Genomic DNA, 12,108 nt, shown 5'->3' on the forward strand with positions numbered 1-12,108 from the left:
AAGCCCATGAGTATTTTTGGCCACTATTATTTCCCCATCAGTTACTGTAGTGCCTGGTCCAGCCAAATGCTGAAAAAAAGAGTAAATCCCATATGGAGAGACCAGGTTATGTAAAAGAGCAAAGCATGCTGTGCTTGGAAAGCAGCAAATTTATTTTCTTGGGTGGAGCCAAGAAATTCCATGCAAAGTCATGGAGAGGAAGGAGAGAAAGAAAATGATGAATGGCACTGAAGTCTTGCCAGGAATTTTGGTTTAAATAGATAGTAACAAACACTTAATTATTCATTCACTTATTCCACAAATTTTATTAAGCATCTACTATGTGCCAAAGTACATGCTAAGACCCGGGGATTCTGTAGTGAACAAAACACACTCTCTGTCTTCAAGGATCATGCAGTCTCTTCATCACACACTAGTAAGTGGTGTTACATACTTATGACTCCGATTCTTGTTATTCTAACAGTATTTAGCAAAGGAGAGAAATCTGTCCAGTCTCCATCATAGATGGCTCAGGCAGAGAGCAGAAGCCTTAGTTAAAATGAGCTCCAATGCAGAATATGTCATAATAACAGATGATATGAAGGCAGCAAGGAGGATTTAAAACTTAAGGAAGAACTTTCCACCTGGAAGGTTGTGTGGGATTATAGAATGGATGATCGAGTAGCTGTGCACCAGCTTGAGTTTATTTACGGGCTCCTGCCTGAGCCCAGGTCCGTCAGTTTCCCTTGGCTTTGGGTCGGTATGATGGGCTAAGAGGATAAAACTTTTGGGTTAGAAAAAAAAATGTTTAGATTGATTTTTTTTTTTTTTTGGTTGTCCAGATTAACTTGCTCTTTGACATATGTCTCTAGAGCGATGGCTGAAATCAATTTTATTAGAAACCAAAAACAGAAATAAAATTTTTTATTTAGGGACAAAGTCAGAGGGTAAGAAGACACAGCAAATTAATTTTAGAGCAAATGTGGAAATGAAGGAGCCCTTGAAGCAGTACTTGCTACAACAGTGTTTAATGAGAGGACATTGGTTGGTTTCTTCCTGAAATGTTATGAATTTTAAGATTACTGCCTGTTACTAGAATATCTTGGCCTCATTTTCTATTTATCTCATTTTTTTCTTCTACTCCTTTTTTTAAATTTTTTATTTTTTTTTTCCAGGATGACGGCCTCCCAGAAAATGAACATCAGCTGTCAGTAGCGGGAAAGATAAAGAAGCATTTCAACACAGGACCGAAACCGAATAGCACAGCAGCTGGAGTTTCTGTCATAGCAGTAAGCATCTGAAATATCTACCTATAACTTTTTCAAAGCACTCCCTCTAAGAGATGGGCATTACTCAGGAGATTCCACCCAGAGACAGCAGAATGGGTCATTTCTTTAGACAGCTCGACCATTTAAAGCACTGGGGGAGGTCTGGGGCTTATATATATGATGTGTTTTTGCTGATCATTTCCCTGGGAGTCACATCATTATCCAACACCTCCAGGGTGCCTTGCAGTATATATTAATTTCATGATTTATTTGTTAAAGCAGAAAACCTCCCCCACATTGGACTCTGTGCCAATGCAAACTTCTGGGCTCTGAGAAAAAGAGTTCCTAGTGTCCTTTTGCCAGGACCTGGCAGGGGAGGGGAGGGGAGCTGAAAGAGAGGACATGGCAGAGAGAGACTGGAACACTATAGATCTTTGTACAAGCCGTAAACGAAAGCCAAAAACGTGGCAGGACGCTTACCCAGTGAGATTTTCAGTGAAACTGAATTGCTGTGAACACCCAAAGAAATCAGGATTTCTTGCTCCTTAGAAATTTCTGTTTTCAAAGCGGAGAGTCTTTTAACATTTACCATTTTGTTGATGTGGCTGCAGGAGAATTTTTTTTTTTTCCTGTTCCATACATGCAGACATACACTACATGCAATTTGATAGCAGCTCTAGGCAAAGATTAAATTGGGCAGAGAAATAATGAAACCTCATACTTCCCAGTGTCATATTCTAGAGTAAATATATTCAAGTCCCAGATTACTTGAGTTTTAAATAATTTCCTCTTTTTTTCAGAGTACATACATTTTTACAGCATATTCAATGTGAAATCACTTGAGCTGTTTTTCTTTTTTAAAACAAAGAACTTAGACACTATGATCTAGAATTTTTAAAAATATTTATGCTCCTAAACATACATCATGCTCGTCAGCAATACTGAATATTTAACTACTTCCATGGGTGTTTTTCTTTTCTTTCTCTTTTTCTTTTTTGGTGCTGCTAGAACTCCAGGTAAAGCAAAAGATAACTAAGTGACCTATTTGATACTACCAATCCCAGATCTGGGTTACTAAATATTTAATAGGAGTTTCCAGAATTGGCAGGTGGCACGAACGCATGCATATACTTTTCTGGACTAGTTGCATTTCATGTTTTTTGATTGAACCCTTTCAGCAGGGAGTTACACAAGTATGAGTTACTGGTTCAGGAGTACACTGACAGCGCTAAATAGAATGCATACTCTTTCCCCATGCTCCTCAGCGCTCCTGGGGATTTAACATTGCAAGTTATTCTTCTGGCCCTCTCTCTCTTTAGTTCTTTCTAAGGAAATTCAGTGTAGAAGCGCAGTGTCCTTCCTGTCTTCATCGATCGTCAGCATTCTTTGTTATCAGCTAATATTCAATCAGTAATTTTTGAAAGTAACAATCTCATGGTGCTTCTCAGGGAAACCAGACATTCTATCTCTGTTTTCATCATTCATGTAAGACACAAGTATATTCCAAAATGTTTGTTTCCACAATTTTCTTTTGGAATGGACTGCCAGCACACTTGTCCATGAAAAGAACTGCTTTTCTGCTCCTGCTGAGGGCTTACAACTGCTAGAGAGGGTGCTTTTTCCACCTCTGTCATTTTGGGTTTTGTTTCATTTTTCGTGGTCTTTTAGTTTAACTAGTCTTTGGTTAGTTTGCCTTGGTTGCTCAAGAATGCTTTGTTCACGGTATTCTGGGAGACTTGTAATGACTGAGAGCAGGAACTTCAGGGTAATTCTCCAATGAACAGACAACACAGATGGGAGGGGAAATGCTACTTTAATCAAACCTGGATAAATTTTGAAACCTAATCCATGTGAGTTTATTAAAACATCAGCTAAGTAGATCTCCAAAAAAAACTTCAGTTAGTATTTGAAGGTTAAAGGTCCAACTGATTTTGTTTTTCTATGACTGGACCATTCTGAATGCAATTTAGTATCAGTTTCTCAGTTCATCACTAATATGTTTCCGTGGAGACTGTACCAACTGGTTAATATAAATTGTAAAATGGGCCGTGTGATGCTGAGTTGTGCATTAGTTGCAAGCTTATTTAATCTCTTTATCCACTACAAAGTTGTGAAAAAAATCAACTCAGGCTCAAAATAATTGACATTTTGGAGAAATATCTGAAAAAGCGCCTTGTCAATTCTAATGTTGCGCAATTCACATGTTGAACACTATCAATAGTTCAAACATGAAAGAGAATATGGCTGTAAATTTCAGGGGTTATTTCAGGAGAAGCTGGCCGGCCATAATATATGCATTTATGCATCTTCTCCAGAATGCTTTTCCCTCATAAATGTCCACACCCTCCATAAGAACCTGGGGTAGGTCACTAGGTGCAGGGCAGGGCTGGGAGTTAGAAACGAGCCAGGTTGGCTGCCTTTGTTATTAACTTTCAAAATAGCACTGGATAAGTCAATGTATACCTCATAACCATGTTCCCATTCTTAAAGTGCACAGAATTAGACTCAGGGGACCATCACAAGATAAAGGAGCCCTGGCATTAAATAATATCCCCAACTCAAGCTAAAGTATAATTGCAAAGGAACAATCTTCTGCTGTGAGACAGAATGTGAGAGGTTGAAGGAACAGCTTTCATAAATGGTGCATTCTCTAAAGATCATTTGACAATTTAATAATGGAATATAATTGATTCACCCACATGATAGAAATTTCTGTAATTAATATAATACTATTATGACTTCTATTTGATAGACAGGAAAAAAAAACCTGATTTCAGCATAGATTTCATGCAGACAGAATTTTTTCCCATGGGCATGAATGCTTTCCCCAGAGGCTATCAAATGATGTATTTTATTTTAAACTGCCTCTATTATAGGAGTGCTTTTTCGTAAATTATATACACCCTTTAAAATTAAAATATATATATACTGTTTAGAACAGAGTATCAGCTTGTTTTTTTCAGAAAATCAGCAATTAAATCATTGGTCTTTAACCGGTAGTTCTCTTTCCTTAGTTAGAAACCTCACTATCTGCTCATAAAAGAATTCATGACACTTTTTCTTTCTCGGAATGACAAAGGAGAAAAGAGCATACTGTTATAACAAACAGACTCTAATCACAGGTGTAATTTATGACATGAGTGTAGTTTAACATGCATTCATGGTTCTGAACCTTAATGTTTTCTGTTCGTGTTGTCATTTTTTTCTTCTCTTCCTCCCACCCCCTACATTATTAAGATCAAAGAGAGGACAAATGATAACTTTATATTAAGGTCCTCGAGTTGGCTGGGAGAGTAATTACCAGCTGGAGGCTCACGGGCATCACAGAGCCCTTCTCGAAGGAGAAAAGGTATCTGACATTTAGGTCAGGTGACATGATTAGGTGGAAACCCATTGCTGTCCTTATAACTACAACAGTCTGCGTCCATTGTTCCTCCACTGCCTTTCCCAGTGGTCGGGGGATTAAAACCAAACCAAACCAAACCAAAGAAACCCAGAACAGAGCAGAGAAAGGGAAACAAAAGGTTATTAAAATGCAATTTATAGACATAAAATGGAATTAGAGATGACATTTTAACGGCGGACTTCTTGAGAGCCGAGGGATGGGAGGGAGGCATTATTAGATTTGCTCAGCTTGATGAAGAACCGATGACTCAGATGTCACTTCCAATTTATTTTTCCTCATTTAATGCTGTTTATTATTTTAACCAACAATTTTCCTAATGCTTTTGAGTTCTTCTTTTGCATTTTGGTCGTGCAAATAGAGCTTTTCAGTCTAATTGAACAAATCCATACTAATCAATGGGCAAATAATTGTGATAGTGGGAAGCTTCCTTCTAAAGCGAGAGGCCTCTGCACTGGGGCATTCCCAAATGCGGAGTTATGGGGCACTTTGCCTGTAGATGGCAATAAAGAGCCAGTTACTGAGTAGCCATCCCTGGGCTGAAACAGAAATGCAGGCCTTCATCTTCCTAACAGCAAGTGTACTTCAATTTTTTTTCCTAAATAAAACGAACTGTACATTTTTAAAAAGATTAAAATCTCACATTGCTGTTCCGTGAACACTGGGATAGCCTAGTTTATAATCAGAATACCGAATCTTCTGAGCAGTTTTTAGTTTGAACAAGTGCCCCGGCATGTTTTTGAAATGCCTTTGTGAATTTTGTAGTAGAAACTGTCATCAGCATCATGCCAGTACCACACTTGAAAGCATTCATGAGCCTCTCCAGAAAGAAAGGTGGTCAACTTGCATCCTCTCATGGGCAGAATGGGGGAGTGGGCATACAGCATGATTATTGTTTCTCAAATCTGGGGACTGAATCTTTTATTCCTAGGTAGCCAAAGGCTAACAACTTATTCCAGGAGGAACAACTCTGAGAACTTACCCTGTCTTCTATTTATTGTACCTTTTGTTAATCACAAGCACTTAACTGTACATATGCATTTTTAATATATAGTGCAAATTATTTTTCATTTTATTTTCTATATTTTCTTGGAGAAAATTTACTGTTTTATACCATACCTTTTTAGTTCAGAAATGTAATTGATCCACCTTTAAGAACAGCTCTGCTTCTGAAGATTAACTCTTAAAGAAAGAAATCCAAATTGCTGTGATTTATGGGGATTCAAAACTTGATTCTTTTCTTCTTTTATTTCATATTTATGAAGGCCTCAAACTTAAGCTTCATGGGGTAAGATTTGGGGGGTGGGCGTCCAATCTGCTTTCTCTTAGGTGGCTAAAGCTGATTTCAGCACTTTATTGTAAAGCATTTTCCATTGCTCTAGAATATGAAGACGTGTTTATATCTTTTGAAATTGAGAGGATATTATTAAGTGTGCATTCAAAACCTTGTTTGACAAATTAGATCTTTTCTAACAAATTGGCCTCCGAGATATTCATGGGGGATTAGTGTCTTTTCTCGCCTTTTTTATTTTCAATGTGCAGATTTAGGATATTAGCTAGTCACCCTGCAGAAGAGGCATCGTAACTCTATATACATATATAGTCGATGAAGAACAGCTTGGTCTGGAGTCTTAATACTTTAGCACAATGTCGATCCACTGAGTTGCCCCCATTTCTCTCTGCTCAGCTGGACCACGGGTTTACCATCAAGAGATCAGGGTCTTTGGACTACTACCAACAACCAGGAATGTATTGGATAAGGTATGAGATGGTGCAGCTCAAGTCAGTGTTTCCATGGCAACGTGCTGGCAGTCTCCATTAACCAGTTCCTTCAGTGGATAAACATGCTTTTGATTTGTTACCCAGTCCATATGCTGCTTTATCAGTTTCATTTTAATCTTGATTGAGATGCCACACCCCCTCATTCTTTTTTTTCACCCCATTATTCACACTGACATTTGCCAGCTTTCTTTCCATTGCACATGCTCAGTATCAATTTTCCTTACAGTTAAAAGGACAGTATATTTAGTGTTAATGTCAAAGCATTTGCCTGATGTTGCTAATTAAAACAATGATTTCTAGTGTTTTGTCCCTTAACAAATGGAAGAACAATAGTACCTTAGTATATGTTCTATAGAAGTATATACTGTCATTTTAAAATCATCAAGCCCGACCTTAACCTTAGTAGATGGATGAAACAATGCATTTACACCTTAGTCATAGAAGCTCCTCCGAGCACAGTGAGCTATAGAATGCATTGTGTGTGTTGGTAAGCTTGTGTTTTCAAATCCTCCACCTTTTTGTTTCACTTTGTTTTTGTTTTATTGTTACCTCTCTCCCCCTGGAAATCCCTTTATGTACTAGCTATTGCATGAATTTATTTTTCGATATTTTGTAACGGTCAGATTACTTAGCTGGCTTATCTGCTCAAGCAAAAGGGACTATGGGAGGTATCGATTTTTTTTTAACTGGGTTAAGAATTCTATCCAATCGTTTTCTATTCCAGTCAACTGCACTGGCATTTCCTTCAAGGGGCATTGTTTGTGTCTCTTTAAGTTATCCACAGGCAGGATGAGTTTTGATGATATGAGGAATGAACTCTTAGAAGTGCTAGGCAACTTTTCTCCTCCATCTTAATGTTTCTGAAATGATCTCCAGGTAAAGCTCCACATCTTAGCGTTTGCTAAGAAAAAATTCCACTGGGTTTGGCATTTCCCCCAAACGATGGTGCCTTATGCTGTTCATGGAATAGACCAAGTTGTTTAAAAAAAAAAAAAAAAGGAAAGAAAAGAAAGAATAACATATATAATATACAATTTAACCCCCAATTATTACTCTTAATTTTTTAGTCTAATTAGACACTAGAATCAAAGGCATTAGAGATGCAGAAAAGGCCACCCTTTGACAAACTCTCCAAATATCTAAGATCATGATAATTTCTAAGCCTGCTGAAAGCAAGAAAATACCCAAACTTCAATAAATATCAGTTTTACATAGAAGGCTGTTTGTATCTTCTAGACATATCTGCATACAGGAGTTGCACACTCACCTTTTTATTTACCTAAATAAATAGCTTTCTAGATACAGAAAGAACTTTTTTATTTTTCACCTTTCTTTTGCCGGGGGGGGGGGTGCGAATCAATCATGATTTGCCTTTGTGCAGACTCTTTACATGGAAGATGATCCATCCATCTTTTACTTTTTCCTGAAAGATAATACACATTTTGAAGAGTGCACATCTCAACGTAGCCCTAAGGGTAAATGCTGACCTGCAGTCTGTCCGCATTAATTAGCTTTGCCTGGTTTTGTTCTTTCTATAAATCGAATCATGCTCCATCCTTTTTTAATTGTATGTCTCCTAACCTCAGGCATATTAACCAAACATTTATGAGTATAGTTGATATACAATTAAAAATAGGCATCAAACATGTCTAATTACAGTTGTGCATATTTGTATAACACAAATTACACATAAATTTCAAAAAAAAACCTCTAGAAAATTATATTACTAAATTTGTGGGCTTAGGGGTGAGTGCAAAACACCAAATAAACAGTAATTAATAAACGTAGCCAAGTATAAAAAGGTCATTTGACTAAAATCCTAGCGATGGTTCCCATCAGCAGACAAAATGACACATCCCTGAATAATGGGCAGGAGCAGATGGAAGATAATCTCTTTTTTCTTTCCCACATAAACTGCTCTGCTTTCCAGCTGGGGGCAGTAACAACAACGTTTATAGATAATGCTGTACTAAACAGCACACCCAGTATGTAAAGCTAAATTGGAGAAATGATGCTAAAAACTCATCGGCGTATATGCTTAATTAGGAAGTTTTATAATGCCATTTAGCCCGGAACGAACACACTCTCCTCACTGATTACAGATGCTCGCCTTTTATCTCCTTGGAAGTGGGAGCATTTGTCTAACCATGGTGGCAGCCAACTTTTTAACAAAAGCAATCATTGCAGGTGAAACATCCCCACTCCCAATTGTTGTGTTTACAAGTGTTCCTGGCTGTTTTCACTGCTCTGAGCGGAACGCCTGGGAGAGGAGCTTGTGTTTTGTAAAGCAGCTCACATCAGGGCAGAGGCTTGGGAAACGGCTCTTCGGGGTGCCCAGAATTGGCATGTCCCTCTTAGTAGGCTTTTTGGGGATTGGAGACATGGTGGGGGCCGTGCCTCCTCCTTGCATTCATTCTCCTGCCTCGAACAGAGGGATGCTTCCAAGCGGTAGCCAGGGCAGCAGCATCCTGCATAGCTTCCTTTTCCGGGAGACCTTTTGCTCCTGTGCCCCAGAGTCTGGAGGTGAGCCTCTCCCAGGAATGAGCTGCCTGGGCCATTCCACCCTCTCACACACATCCCTGCCTCTCTCAAGTGAAGCTGTCCCTGTGGCAGGTACTGTGCCAGCAGCACATGGAGAAGAATTCCTGCATCTTCTGCATGCAGAACAAGGCAACAGCCGGAACCTGATTAAATGAAACAAATATCAAAACAAGACATACGCTAAGAATGCCAAATGAGAGATAACGCAGAGGTGAGCTAGGACAGAAGGGGGGTTGAGGTCAGGCCTGACGTGACTCGTGTGCGTACTAGATTCAAGCACTGTCCTGAAACAGCGAGTAACGAGGCAGAGCGGCAGCAGCCGTACGCAGCCCTTGCAAGGCTATTAAATGCTGTCGTGCTCGGGTGTGAAAAGGAGTGGGGTCAGTTAAAGGCATCTTGCTCGGCGCAGGTTTGGAAGACCGGTTCCCACAAAAGCCAGAGAGGAACCCCCCACGTGGTGTGAAGAGGGTTCCAAAGGCACACAGCAAGTTGCAGGGCACAGGTTGCTTTAGGGATGGTGGCCTTGGCCTTGCTCTGCCGTTGAGAAAAGTCTCCCCATGCTCCATGAGTGTAAAAAGTGCTGCAGGAAGGAAGGAGAGGGGCCTCTGTTCTAGGAAGGGATTAACCACCCTCCGTACCCCAGCACTTAACACATAGAAGAGGCATAGATTTAAACTTCAAAACCATCCAAACTGATTGCAGAGAAAAGTATAGGGGAGGTATGAGGTTTGGTAGGGCAGCTGTACCGTGATGCTAAAAAGTGAGTTATTGGCCAGGAGGCTCAAAAGCTGGGCCGCAGTACTTTGTATTATAGTTCCACAAATGGTCATAGAGAGAGACACAGGGCTAGGGAGACATCTGTGTTATTCTACCAAGTCAAACAACAGGTTGCTCGCTGTTTGAGATTTTATTTTGTTTCGTTTTACCTTCAGAGCCCCCTTAAGAGCAGGTCCCAACTATATATATATATATATATATATATATATATATATTTGTCTTTTTAAAACTTAACGTACTTGCTATTAGAAATGAGAAATTTCCATGGCATTCCAAGACTTACTGATTGGGTGTAAACTGTATATGTTTTCCTGAGATTCCTGGTGATTCGGTATTGATGGACAATTTTGTGGTATCGTATTTATTTTCATCTTGCTTCAGAACCTCTTTCCCCCTTTATGATTTAAAAAGATGCCTACACTCTATTCTATGTATTCTTTCCTGCCATAGTTTGCCTCCGTATGTTCCTCAGTGATGTTTACGGATAGGATGTAGGTTTTATCAGGTATAAATGTGTAGGAAAGAATAATCATAAAGAACTTAATCATAACTATTGACACACTGTTATTCTATTAAGAAAGAGTGTAAATATCCATATGCTGAAGTCAAACAATTCTCAAATACATGTCAAACACATGACACTTCTAGAAACTAAAAAGTCTTGAAAATTGAAATGAAACCAACTTGATTAAAGATTGGCAGCTCTGTGCATGGAGAGTTGCATGGAGAGTTTGTGGCTTTGGTGTCAGGAAGCCCTGGTTTTGGATCTAGCCTGTCCTACTTACTGTGTTGTGACCTTGGGCAAGGTACACGTTCCTCCTCTGATTCTTAATTTCCCCATCTATAAAAATGAGACGAGTATTATCAACCAACCTTCCACATCTATCATGAAGATGACATGAGTGGCCTGTGCAAAAGCACCTCCATGGACCCAGCCCAAATGAGGAGCCCAGAAAAGATAGAGTCATCCACTCCACACCACACGAGAGACAGATTTTCCTGGGAAAACTGATCTCTCTCCAGATCCAAGCATTTGTAATTAAAGTAGAACCGTGACCTTTTTTGATGTTCTGATTGGGATAAACTGTTGAATAACTTATATGTTAGATTATTCATGAATTGGGGCATTAAATTTTACTTACTCTATAGCCCCAAATCCTGATGAAGTGTAAGTTTAAAAAGTTATCCTCTAGGGCAGGGGTTGGCAAATTACAGCCAGCCAATGGGCCAAATCTAGCTCACTGCCTGGTTTTTAAATAAAGTTTTATTGGCACACAGCCACACCCATTCATTTATAAATTACCTATGGTTGCTTCTACTCTACAAGGGCAGAATTGAGTAGTTGTGTCAGAGAATCATATAGCCTACAAAGTCTAAAGTATTAACTCTTGGTCTTCCCAGAAAAAGTTTCTCAATTCCTGTTGTAGGAGAAAAATGTTTCTAAATTAAAAGACAGGGAGTTCCCTGGCGGTCCAGTGGTTAGAACTCGGCACTTTCGCTGCTGCGGCCCTGGTTCGATCCCTGGTCAGGGAACTAAGATCCCACAAGCTGTGTGGCATGGCCAAATTAAAAAAAAAAAAAAAAAAGGAAAAAAAAAGCACCATCTGGCAGGCTTGTTAAAAACTGTATCACCACCAGCTAGTGGAATGCACGGCACATAGAAGGCACTTCAATAAATATTTGTTAAATTAATGAATGATTGAATTTTCCCATGAAGGAACCATTACTATAGAGAAACCTTGATTGTGAAGATAAATGTGTTTTTTTTAAGAGTTTGGACAATCAAATCACATATGAGATGCTCTACAGTAGCATCCCACTATAGCAACCCAAGAGTAATTCTTCGGCAAAGCTAAAAAAATTGTTTTTGTAATAAAAGGAGTTACCCCTTAATCTACCTGCTTAGTAAGTTCTAAATTTTCATAGATTTTCTTAAGATAAACTGTGCCTACAGCTGTCCTTTAGTTTACTGGCATGATGAAGGAAAAACAACATGGCAGCTCAGCTTAGCTTCCTCTGTGAGAAAATCAGGGGCCGTAGGGCAGAAGAAACACGTGAATTTTGCCCTCTAGAAACCTGACCTCAGCAAGTGGCTGTCATTTTAACCCCCTGATGGGAGGCCATCAGCAACCCTCTGCAGAGTTGGACCAATGTGGGATTCTATTAAGAACCAGATCAGCGGGAGGAGCCTATATTTATGACGTGGTGGGGAAGCATGGGGCCGCGCTGCCCCAGGAAATGCGGAATCCCATTTAAGAGACGGGTACCTAGAAAGGAGCTTTGAAGGCCGCTGGTTTCATGAAGCCTGCTTTTGCCATTTAAATGGTCACCTTCACTTTAGGGAAATACCGTGTCTTA

The 12,108-nt window shown here is 39.4% G+C and overlaps 1 protein-coding gene across 4 annotated transcripts in view; it reads left to right on the plus strand.

The window, feature by feature from the left end:
- Positions 1 to 12,108, plus strand: part of DCLK1 (doublecortin like kinase 1) — a 324,978-nt gene that overhangs the window by 302,335 nt on the left and 10,535 nt on the right. For 2 of the 4 annotated variants that reach the window (XM_033410091.2, XM_049701368.1), the window contains 2 exons: positions 1,155 to 1,268; positions 6,338 to 6,411. In XM_033410091.2, coding sequence (XP_033265982.1) covers positions 1,155 to 1,268; positions 6,338 to 6,411 — 188 coding nt within the window. The remainder of the gene's footprint in view (positions 1 to 1,154; positions 1,269 to 6,337; positions 6,412 to 12,108) is intronic. The other 2 variants (XM_033410089.2, XM_033410092.2) reach the window with 1 other exon arrangement.

Source organism: Orcinus orca, chromosome 18 (genome assembly GCF_937001465.1).
Source record: "Orcinus orca chromosome 18, mOrcOrc1.1, whole genome shotgun sequence".
Lineage (NCBI taxonomy): Eukaryota > Metazoa > Chordata > Mammalia > Artiodactyla > Delphinidae > Orcinus > Orcinus orca.